At 37.5% G+C, this 12,801-nt stretch overlaps 1 protein-coding gene across 2 annotated transcripts in view; it reads right to left on the reverse strand.

The window, feature by feature from the left end:
- The window catches only part of POLR3B (RNA polymerase III subunit B), a 75,609-nt gene that overhangs the window by 45,951 nt on the left and 16,857 nt on the right, over positions 1–12,801 (reverse strand). For both annotated transcript variants that reach the window (XM_032688977.1, XM_032688978.1), the window contains 5 exons: positions 10,947–11,069; positions 9,432–9,548; positions 8,794–8,928; positions 4,011–4,172; positions 516–716 (listed from right to left, as the gene is read on the reverse strand). In XM_032688977.1, coding sequence (XP_032544868.1) covers positions 516–716; positions 4,011–4,172; positions 8,794–8,928; positions 9,432–9,548; positions 10,947–11,069 — 738 coding nt within the window. The remainder of the gene's footprint in view (positions 1–515; positions 717–4,010; positions 4,173–8,793; positions 8,929–9,431; positions 9,549–10,946; positions 11,070–12,801) is intronic.

Consider the following 12,801-nt stretch of genomic DNA (forward strand, 5'->3'; position numbering starts at 1 on the left):
GCATCAATTGTTTGGCTCAAATAACTGGATGATATCTTTAATGTAAAATATACAAAGGTGGTTTTGTTCCTCAAGCTAATGGCTAAAGAAATAATGGTACGTGTTTCTAGAAAAATTGCAGGTTGATGCTGCAACTTCAAAACAGAACTTTTATTACAGAACAAAGGGACAGGAGTTTAGGACTCCCCTCCCTCTGCTCTGATCAAAAGGGAATAAGTAGTTCTGCAGCAAAATTGGGGGGGTCCTCATGTTGTTCTCATATAGCTAAATGATTTCAGAACTGTTTCCAGACAACCCACTCTGGAGAAAGAAGGCAATATAGTAAGGAAGACCAGGATGTAAAGAGGGTTGTCAGAAGATGGACAAGTTGTATTTTCAGGCTGAGGATAATCTACCTCTCCAGAAACCTCCTCATCAGAATTCTTCCTCTGATGGAGGATCACCTGCTTCAAAATAAACAGGTGTCTCCATTCCTCAGGATAAGAAACACAGAAAGCAAAACAGCAATTTCTCACCTCTCCTTCAGGAGTGTCAGAAGGGCAGAGCATCCCCCACTGAGATGGTTGTAGTGATCGAGGACCACTCACTTTCCTTGTTTTTTCAAACTGAGAAGAGATTCTAGTCATCATTCCCAGAGCAGATATATAAGACAAGCGGGACAATACTTGTGTCACACCCTGGCGGTCCATTTTGAATCTCTTTAGAGACCAATTTCCCTGTAGAATACAATGTTTTTAAAAAATTATTTCAGTTTATCCCTGTCTTGAATTTTTCCAGTATCTAGACAGAATGATAGCTGAGGAGCTTTGCAAAGCAAATGTTGCCCATTTATATAAAACAACTTTCTAATTACCTATCTGCATATAAACTCCTAGTTACAGTGTATCTGTACTAAGTATTAAAAAAAAGTTGAAACAAAAGAACTGCTCTTTCAGATGAGAGGATACTTTTGCTATTATATAGTCAATCAAACAAAGATTCTTCTTCATCTGCCCCTTACAGATAAATCTATACTCAAATTTAGATAAATTGAATTATTTTCTGTTCTCGTTTTATAGTTTGTTGGGTTTTTTTTTGTAAAAAGAGGTCTTTGGGTGAAGTAACACTTTTACAATAGATCCCACCAGCTTCCACTTTTGCCTTTTTTGTGATCTGTTATTTTTGTAGGAAGCACAGGCATTTATGCTAGAGAAGTCTGACATCAAAGCCCTCTGTACTTTCTTGAAGCCTTTTGTTTTTAGAATCCAGAGAAAAAAGACTCACTGATGTGTCTTCTCACAGAAGAGTTTCTGTGTGTGTGGAGTAGGTCTACCCAACTTCCCTGGTAGAATTCCACCACGTATGAAATGCAAGATCCATGCATATACCAGAGTTTTCATGTTTCAGGACTGTCACAAGAACTATCACTTGCGGTTTTCATTAGGAAAAGAGAGTTCAGACAATGTTCTAGGACAAAAATATGTTTCAATGCCAAGCAGACTTAATAATTTCTACTGTAATCTTGAAATTTGGCTCTACAAGTTTTGCCTTCGTGACATCTACGCCAGATACAGTTCTCAGCACCTGAGTCATTGGGCACGGAAAGTTTCTGTCTGAAATACAACTACTCACTCCAGGCACCATGTTACTGGTCAGTCCAAAGATAACATTTCCCCAGGGATTGCCTTCTGCTAATTCCTGTAGCCTTTTTGACAAACTCAGCTACCCAATACTAACAAATAATTTGAAGCTTGCTTGCTATACTACACCAAACCCTTTTAGAGGATGATTTGCTTGGTTTCTTTATTTACACATTAACAGCACAATCCAACTTAGTGATGAACAGCGAGAAACCACCACTGATACAACTGATTTTGCTGTTTTCTTCTACTGAAGAGACTATCAAATAGTCTCAAATTTGTAACAGAAAATGGGAAGATGGAATGCCCAATGGTAAGGCAGTCAAAAGAAACCTGTTCATCTCCTCAGCATTCTTGGGAAGGGTTCACTCACTGACCATTTCATTCTTTAAAGACTAGGAATTATGAGAATATAAGTGGAAGACCAAAATAAATGAGTATTTTTTTCCTCACACTAGAAATTATTGCATCTGTAGTTTCAATTAGCATGTGGTTTCTTCTTCACTGCCCACAAGAATCTGAAATCAAAAAGACTGGAGGAAAAAGGAGGTAAAAATGGTGCCTGAAGAAACATTACGAAAAATTCTTTGTGCTGAATCCTTCAAAACTTGCCGAAAATCCCAAACCAAAATGGGCCCAGGGCAGTTGCGAGACCACTCTCAGTTGAGAGCTCCCTATCAAGAACTCCTGTGAACGGGAAGCTGCTCCCTCAGTAGCATCAGGTGATTCTTCAGATGCTGAAATTTCTATCAGGTCTGTGGCATTATTGCCTGACCTACCCTCTCTTCTGGTATTTTCCAGGGTAAGAAGACAACCTGTAGGAAATATCACTGAACACCACTGTAGTTGATGCAGCAGGGCTATGAATTCTTTTGCATGCTACTGGTGTAATTATGAATCCGCCGAGTTATTTCATGCTCTTGGAGAATATCATCGAAGCATTCTGGTGAGATTGGAGATTGTCATTTCCAAGAATGATTTTCATGGTATTTGCTTAATCTCTTGAATAGTATGCACTGGGCATTGTTCCTGATAAATTATTTTTCAATGCTTAAGAGCAGATGGTGTTTAACTGCTTATGTGGCAGTAAAAAAAAGTCCAAAGACAGTGGAAGAAGGAAGACTTTACTGAATATGTACTGAATATTTGCAGATTTATCTCTGTCAGTCCAAATGGAAAAACTGGCACTGGCTAGAAGAAAGCCCCAGCATTTAGAGAAACAAATCTGTCAATTGTTTTGGTTACATGCACTGTAGAGATTTAACTACATTTGGGGCACTCATAAAATTAAACAGTGATAAGCTTTAACACCAGGATTTGTAAGTTACAGACTGCTGGTGGCTTTGGATGCAATTTGTGGAGTTAATTTTGTTCACAAGAACCAAAAAAGAAAAACTTTAATTTCATGCTAGGCAGAAAAGCCCTCTCAAGAACTCCAGAGATTAAAAATTAGGTTCCACAATTTTTACCAGCTCTTAAAATACTTAAGTCTAATCTAATTTCTTTTAAAAAATCATAGATTTCAAAGTAATTTACAAGCGAGTAGACAGGTTTCAGGAACAATCTCACAAATTGCTCTAGCAGATGTCTGAGGTAAAATACAAAGTTAGTAACTATTACTGTTCTTGTCACTGGCATGAATGAAAATATCCATTCCAGCAGAAGGCAGACACAGGCTAAAATCCAACTAAGAAAAATATTTAAAGGCTAATTATCAGGGCTTTTTTTTCAATACTATGGCATGCAGCAGATTTCCCTGTTAAATAGTTCAGTATCATTAGCAGAGAAGTACTAACTTGTAAGTTGAAAATTTGTTCATAGTAGCAACTTTAAAATAAAAAGGCACTGCCCTTAAAGAGCTCAAATTTAAGGTTGTGATTTTTGGTTTGTTTGGTGTGGGGTTTTTTTTGGTTTTGGGTTTTGGTGTTGTTTGGGTTTTTATTTTGTTTATTTGTTTTTGGTTGGTCGGTTGGTTCTGTTTGTTTTCACGCTGTTTTCCAACCATCTTGTGGACAAATGATGTAACCAGACCCTAGCTAAATCCAGACAATAATAAAAAAACACACCATAGTCAAGTAGAACCTAGAAGCCAGCACGCCGGATAAATACAATGATCACTGTTCTAAATTTGCTTGTTTCTACCATTCCTTCACAAACACAAAAACATCACTTTGAAATAAAAGTGGCTTGATGATTATTTATTCTTCAGTGAATTCCAAAAGCCCTGTCCATGACAGAGTTTTGTAACTTTAATCTATAAAGGATGTTAAATAGATGCCCTCTTCAAACAAAAACCAGTAGATTCATCAGAAGAGAATTTGCACATTTCCATAACGTTTTCCACTAGGGTGAAAAAACTTCACATACCAAAGTGAGAACAAACCCACTTACTGTGGAGATGGCATTGACCATGCCATTGGTGATCTGGTCTTGACGCATATGCTTCACGACATCAAACTGAGCTGCACGTTGCTTGGGGATTACCTGGTCAGCAATCTTCTTCAGTTCAGAGTTAAATTTTTTGAACAAATCTTCAAATAGAAGAGAAAGAAGCTGGAAATACAAAACAGCTGGATTAAGGGAAATGGAGAAAGGGAGGGGAAACGCATTTAATACTTCTGCCTTTATGCTTCTTGTCAGTTAAAATAAAACAACCCAGCAATAGAACCATTCAAAAGTGCTGCTTTTTAAACCAATTATTTCCTGTATATGTATATTAATAACTTCTAGTTGTGAAAATAGCCATGAAAAGGCTACCAAAGTTTGTGATCTGAGTTTTTTTCACTCTCCAATTTGCTTTGCTTCTTCAGTTTGCTCAGCCTATCCTTGCAGACACTAACAGCTTTTCAAAACACTTAAATCTGCATTACATGATACATTTTAAGTGTTCACAATGCTTAGCTTTGCAAACAAACGGTAAATTCAAAAGCCTAGCAGTCCTGTCCTGGGACTCAACTCTGCAGCAGCTCCAAGTGCCAGAAGAACTAAAAACACAGTAGCTACCAAAGCCAGAAAGGGTAGTTCCCAGTGTACAAATACTGTAGTGTTGAACAATCCATGTATTCATCCATCACAGTTAAGACATTCTGGAATCAATTGTACCATTTAATTTCTGTATACGCAGAATTAAACTGAATTGTAACTGTCTCTGTCAGACATAGTCACCACCATTCCTCACCTTCTGGAGACAAGGAAGCAAAACACTCATTCCTCTATCATTGGGATTGTCCACTAGCTTTCATTTGCTTTCCTCTACCTACATTCCCCAGCTGGGCTGACCAAAGCATTTGGCAAATGACACTGTAAAGCAGCTAACTTAAATTATAAGCTACCTCACTGGCATCACAAATGCAGTTAAGAATATAAGTACAGCAAATAACACTGGGAAGCTCAAGACAGATCCTTGATTTGCAACAAAATGCTCCCACTGGCCTTCTCAGAGAGCAAGACTGGATTATCTTTGACAGTCTACTTTTTAAGACACAAGAAACACTTAAATTGTAAAACCAATGACAACACACGCTGTATGCTAACCCTTGACAAAAATGGAATTCTATTGCCACTCTGAACAGAGACATTTTGCTTGAAAAATGGGGTTTTTAGTGCTGATCTTGGCATGAAAGGAAGTTGTCCCAGACCTTCTTTCCCTTCTGATGTTTATAATACCCTTAACAGTTACAAAGTTATTCTGTCACCACTGTCAAAAGAAATCCAGTCACTTGCAACTCATCTGTGATATCACAGTTAATTTAAGTAAGATTTCCATCAGAAATAAAAGCATCTTTTATGAAGCATTGTATTAGGAAGGAGAACCCACTGGAGTCTCCAAAAACTAGATTATGAGGGAAGAATTTCAAAAGTAGGGAAAAAGTAAAAGTAAGGAACCTGCACAGTTTTAAGATGACTGTTAGTCTTGTTAAATAAGAACTAGACTCCTTTGAAATAAACCATGGCATCCATTTGATCTCCACAAGTTTGAGCAACCTTTAAACATTTAACAAAACATTTAATGGAACACTTAAAAATCACTCAGAAAGTGTCTACATATTTGTTTCCTTGATCGCAAAATTGCAAAAATGTCATAATTCCATATGCCATTGGGATTATAAAGTCACACTATCCTTCCCATTCCCTGAACTAATAATGTGAGTTACACCCCAAGTACAGCAACTTGCTACTATTTGCTAGGCTGAAAAGTGTCATACTTTGCCAATTTCACTCACAGATTCTTGCTCTATAAGAGCTCTGACTATCTGGCAAAGAAGAATCTCACAATAACCACATTATCTAGGTCAAGAGCAAGAGATTAAAGAAAAAGGATGGAATGCCACTGATAATATTCAGTGGATTTCATAGTTAGTCCAAGGCCTTTCAGCCTGCTTCAGAAAGGAGCACGAAAGAGCAAATTATATTTAAGGAAAAAAAATACTGACAGCTCATCAATTGATTTTCATTGAAAATCCTAAGAAAAATTAATAAAGAAGTTAAGCTGCTGAAATACAGTTTCAGCAATTAGCTTAATGTCAGAGAATTCTAATTAGGCGCCTTGAGATTGCTATTTAGCGTTTAAGCCTTTAGAGTGCCAAATTCTCCCTTTCACACAAACTGGTTGCAAAATTAAAGACATTAGGCAGCCTTAATTATATTATCAGAACAGCTGGGATTAGGCAATCTCTGAAGTCAAGGCGGTATTCTTTTGTCACAGGGTAGAAATCCCTTGCTTTCCAGGGTGCCGGATTTTGGTGCTGTTCCATATCTCACCCATACAAAGCAAGCTGCATTAGAAACAAAAAAAAATGAGGACAAAGAACAGAGTAATGCTTAGCAAATAATGAACACATTAAGGAAAGAGAAAAGGTAGGTGAAAAGATTAAGCCTGAAATCGGTAGGTTTTGCTAACACCTCAGCTGGCACCTGGCCTACCGAGCCTCTAGTGACAGAAAGACTAAGAGAAAGCTCAGTAAACCAGCTTGGCGAGTGGATACAACTCTGTTATCTAAAGCTAAAGCACATTTCGTATTCTCTTGTCCCATGGGGTGTGAAATTAGCAGCTATTGTTTTCACACATTTTTATAAACACAATGCCTTTTATGTCTTTACATTGTCTAGACCGCTATGTTTTTCTTCTCGCATGGGAATACTTTCTTTTTTTTTTTTTTCTTTATTCAAATTGTAAATCAACAGGATTTTTATGCCAGGAACATGTTGGCATTAAAAAAAAAAAAAAAAAAAAAGCCCAAAACAAACAAACCACCACCAACCATTTTATCCACAGAAACTTTAGCTAAACATAAACATTTAGAAACTGGAAAAAAATCTCCACACTTTTTAGTCTGTAATCCAATCAAATTAATATTTCACCAATAACGTGGCAAAGAGGAATTCAAGTGTTCAGCTTGAAATGAGAGTTTAAAATACGACAAGAGAGAAAAAACTACTCTTAATCAAGTGTTACAACCCCTGAATAGTTCCCCTTGATGTAGAAAAGAAATATATTGGCTTTCTTAAGATGACCCTCTACATTTAAAACCTCTTCCCAGTTAATTTAAAACTATTTTGGTTGTTAACATCTGTGTGAGCAGAGGCATTCTTCTTACAGCTTGTAGAAAACTTTTTTACCTGTTCTACTTTCTGCCTCTAAAAATCTCAGGGAAAAACTCCTTTAATCCTTTAATCCAGTTAAGTAAGAACAATACAATGACAAAGGAACAACTAATTTTATTGATTACAGTCATACTGAACTACAGCAACATTACACCTGAAACCAAATAAATCCATTACAGCTTAAAATATTTATCCCATTAGAATATTGCCCTAATATCCACTTACTACCCCTTACACTTTAGAAATATATTCTGCCTTAGCAGAAGATTAAAAATTTGATTTACAGTAAACATACTAATTTGAAGAATTAATTTCTTTTCCTAACAGCTTAGGAAGACTTTTTTCCCTTATATTTGTGCTTTCAATCCATTCAAGAGTGTCATCTTAGTTTCTTCAGAAAACTAGGAAGCAAAGCACATGTTTCTTACTCTAAAATGACTGCATGCTCTCTGTGTGTGTGTTTACATGTGTGCATGGAGGACAGGGCAGGGTGGGAAGGAAGAGTGTGAGACAACATGCAAGCACACATCTTAAAAAGTACAATAAAATGAGAATTTTCATGGGATATGAGCAAAAAGGAACAGATATCATTACATGTGCTGCAACAGAAAACCCAATACAAATGGTGTGGGCAGCAGAGATGCAGAGTTTCTGCAATCTGGTGCATTTAGTTTATGGTCTGAATTTCTGATCATGATCAACAACTAGGGATGATACCAAAACTCCAACTTACTTGCTGTGCTCGGTGTTAATGTAAGTCCAATCCTAATACAAACTGTTTAACCAAATAACCACACATGGCAAGGAAAAATCCATGCAGTTCCTTCATCTGATAAGCAAATTCCCACAGCATTAGGGGAATGTAGTTTGGCCAATAGCTAAGAACTGCCACCCTCTCTGCAGAAGAATGGTGCCAGTCAGAGACCTCAAACCACTCCCCTCCTTCACAGCCATTTGTTACTGATTCCACCACTTCCAGTGCCAAAATTTTGCAGGCAGAGAAGTCCACACAATCCACTTTCATTAGTTGCTCCAGTTAACCTCGAACCACTTACTTTGTTAATTCATGCTACTCTAGAGGCCAGAAAAGCAGCTGACAACAAATAAGCAATCTTATGGGCTCCAAATTACAGGAGGTTTGAGTGGCTGTTCTGTGAGCTGCTACACAAGCTGGGTTCTCCACAATGGGACAGCCTGGACCTGACATGCAGGCACCTCCTTGTTCCCAGTTTATTGCCTTACACAGCTGCTTAGAGGGGAACACTGGAAGATGGATCTTAATGCTGTCTTCTTAGCACTAACAGTGTTACAACAGAACTAGAAGTGATGCCTTGTTTGCACTGCTCTGTCCTTTTATCTGGTATAAAGAGGCAATACAGAAGTGAGGATATAATTTATTAGTCTCAACTGGGGAAGCATATCTGTGAGTCAACACAGAAAAGCCAACAAAAATAAAATGAGAGGAAAAACACTTCAACTGAGAAGACACAAATGTTCCCTATCCTGCATTTTTAAAAGCAGATAATAACAAAACCCCAAAACAACACTTTGCTCTGAAGTAAAAACTCACCTGTCCTGCTAACTCCAAACGTTTATTTCCATAGTAGTCTCTGTCATCTACTTTATTTTCTCCTTGAGCCAAAATTACTCTGCGTACCATCACTGCTGTGTATATGCACTTGGCACGAAAATTGAATTCTTTCACCTGTAAACAAAAAAATCAAAAAAACCCTCAATGAAACAAAAATATACCAATGTTTCAGGATCACTTCCTTAGTTCTTATTCAGACAAACACATCCGTTTAAATCATTGGTAATCTGGGCTGACTGAGGAGTTACAAAAGGGATTTGTGAGCTTTATTTTCTTAAAAAATGAAAAAAAAAATACATTAGTGACTTTGAAACAGATAGCAAATGAAAGTAAATCAGAATAAAGGTATAGGTCATGACATGAAGGTCCTGAACTAACAGCCGATACTGCCTGGCAGTACAGAAAAAAAAATGCACAGTATGATAAGTAGTTCAGTGGTACAGGATTTCATAAAGATTTCTTTGACTCAATCCAAGTCTTCCCCTTTATTTTTAGGATGATTTACTTTATCTCAGCTACAAAGACATCAAAGACATTTTTCTCTGCCAACAAAGCTCACAGCATAAATAATTACACAACCGTATCCCAGTTTAGAAAAAAACTAGAACGTTACATACAAGAACATGGGTCAGAATAGTTGAAGCCAACAGCTCTCGGGCTTCTTCCATCTTTGTTTTCTTTGGGCCTCCCCACATCCTTTGCCTTCTTACTTTGTTTCCAATGTACTTCAATGCCTGTCAAGAAACAGAATTAACCTGAGTTAATATCAGAATTGTAACCTACACAAATATACACATACGGAGATCTGTATGTATTCCTCAACATGTGCAATCCCACCAGCCACAGATGATACAAACTCCAAGCAACCTGCAAACCAACAAAGATGTAAGTGATGCTAATAAAAACAAAACCTCTTGAAAATGTACACAATTTACTATAATTAAATATACAACATGCTTATCATAGGTTGATGACATTTGGAATGGAAAGTGGTGAATATACATAAATACTACAATATTAAAAGAATATTGTAGAGATACAGAAAAAAGAATTCTATAAATGCAAAAGACATCTAGTTAATTTATTAGAATTTTAACCTCTGGTTCTTTTGTGTACTTGCTAAGTTTCATTCAGATATTAAACCATGAGGTAGCACTCACTGTTTAATATCCACAAAAGCTACTGTGTGGCATCCACGTCTGTCTCCTGGAGTACTCTACAGTGATTAATGGATTCTTACTCTTACCAGTTGTCAATCAATCTGCAGAATTCAGAGTCAAGAAACTATCCAAGCCCACACAGGAAGTTCCTGCCTGGAAACGAAGCCATGAAGCTGTGCGAAAGAATTACCCTCTCTACTAAATGACAGACTATCCTTTCCATCTCTTGCCTTCCTCCACAAATAGCTAGCTCTCTATTAATTTCATCTGACATTTCTGGCACAGAGTAACTTCTTTATTTCTGTTTTTCTACCCTCCTGGATGCTTCACACTCATCTGTGTTCCTCCAGCATCACCATTTGACAAAGTTTACAACAAAAGAGCAAAGTAAGATTAATCTTCAAAAGCTTCTTCTAGCAGATTAATATGTACATGATGGAAATGCTCCCAGAAAAATGGCCCATGTTCCAGCTACTTAAAAAAGTACACGAGCTAAGAGAACTCTGGTAAATCTTTAGCAGGACAGGGGGTGGCTACTATTATGGGCTTCATACAAGAGATTAGAATTGGAGGAGAACATCTACTCATAATGAAATGGTCATATCCACATTAATAGGGCTTCTGAGAAATGAGGTGTGCAATTCCTATTTAAAAATGGGCATAGTCCTCAGAAAAACCCCTCTAATTTTATGGACATTGCTACTTGTCATATATAGGGTCATGTCATTAACACATAATATCAGGCTTCTGAAAACAAAGCCTTTCTTGACTTTGACTTTTTTTTCCCCAGTTAAGTAATGAGAGCAAAGTCTCATGTTTGACAAGTCCTGACCCCTTAAAAAGCCACAGCTTAAAATAACCCCCCAAAACAAACCTTAAAACAAAAGTGTATGTCCACTGCTGACACAGCAAAGTGGTCAATACCCACTGTCTTTGGATTTTTATGGCCTCTGGCCATGTGAAAAGACACACCTGCATCTGTGTAAAGATCTGAGCTTTTTGGCATTCTTCCAGGCTAGGAGCAAATGCAGCCATCACATGTTCCTCTGTGCCAATCATTTGTACAATCTCCTGGTCACTCTCAACACCCATGGCCTAGGAAAAGAAGAAAAGACAGAAATAACAAGGCTTTATGTTAACTCACTGACATTTGCTTATGCTAATTTGGTATTGTTTGTCTGCATTACTACTAAGCAAGAGCTAGCTCTTCTCTAAGAAACTGTGCCATCTGGCACTGGCAGCACATATTCTAGCTATGGAAGAAAGTTAAATGGAAATCTTGATAAGCAGCAGGAACACACAGACTTTTTGGGGAGCCATTTTTTTCCTTCACTGATACGAGTTAAATTCTATGGTTTTTTTCTTAAGAAAAAAACAAACTAGGTAATAACAACCCAATGTGTGTAACAATGAAAACCAAGTCAGAATAAAGAAAGGAAGATGAAATTTGTTGAAAGAGTACACACAGTCTCTTACCACAAGCAATTCTGCAAACTCAGCTGACTGTGATGTAGCACATCATATTTGAGAAACGTTTACAATTTACCTCCTTTGCAGCTCTTTGCATTTAGAAGATGACTTCACAATTCCACTTGAAAGACATTCTGTTATTTCACTGATCCTTGGACACCTTGTTAGACTTTATACCGCGGAAAAGAGCTTAATAAACTAAGAAAGCTCTTAACAGGTTTAGAAAAATCTCTCTATCAGTAAGTGTTTCAAGGTGGTAGCCAGCAGTGAAGGCTTTTGTGGATTCCAGATGGTGCTAAAGCTCCCCCCTTCACACATTTGCCTGGAGCACTGCCATACCAAGAAATGGAATAATCTCACTAAACCTCTTCTGGCTGAGTTATAATATGTTTCTCAGAACTTTGTGAGGAAGTTACGTTTGCATTCACATTATTCTCCAAACTGCCTGCCACAAAGACCATTGTAAATAATGGCCTATGTAGATCCTAGTATTCTGGTTCTCATTAAAAACTGGCAGTATCCCAAAAAGTCACATTCTCCTCAAAAACACAGAAATACCTTCTCTTCTTTTTGCCTTCATTGAGTGTCACTTTGCTTAACACCTAGCTAATGCTATTCCCTTGCAAAACTGTTGCTCTAATTGTGAAGTATCCAGCTTCCTTTTCTTCTTTTTTCTTTCACTTCTTTCTTTTTCAACAAAGAAGTGATTGGCTGAAGTTCCTTTAAACTCAAACTCTGTCTTTTCACCTTGTGGTTTATTAGAAATTAAAAGGAGTGAAAAAGTACCATACGCTCATAACAGGGTGAGGACACTCCTCTTTTAGTGCAAAGCACAGATCACAATTCCACCATCTCAGACAGAGCTGAGTGCCAAATCAAGACACCATTACTTCACTGGGTAAGCATGTTTCATCACAGTTTGTTCCCACTGAGTAGTTACCCCTCTGATCTCAAGGCTCTTTTCAGAACCAGCATTTGCCCATGTGATATTACTGCAGTGGAGATCTCTGTTTTTCAAGTATTATTACACTTCCTCACCCTTTTAAATAAGGTCACACAGTAGTTAAAAAACCTCAGCAGAGAAGTTAACAAAATCCCTCATTGCCCGAGAGCTAGACTCGTAAGAAAGTCTACAAAAGCATGGAAGTTTCACAACAGTAGTTTTTCCATGTGTCTAGGACTTAATAGCTGACCAGCAAACTAGTTTAGAAAGACAACTGGATTCATAAAATTATTGCACTTAGCCTACAGAAGAACAAAATTCTTGTGCCATTCTAGGCACATATACCACAAATGTATTTATCTAAAGCACATCAACTGCAAGCTGATATCACCCTATTTCTGTCCATCAGGTTAA

The sequence above is a fragment of the Chiroxiphia lanceolata genome, chromosome 5 (assembly GCF_009829145.1).
Source record: "Chiroxiphia lanceolata isolate bChiLan1 chromosome 5, bChiLan1.pri, whole genome shotgun sequence".
Classification (NCBI taxonomy): domain Eukaryota; kingdom Metazoa; phylum Chordata; class Aves; order Passeriformes; family Pipridae; genus Chiroxiphia; species Chiroxiphia lanceolata.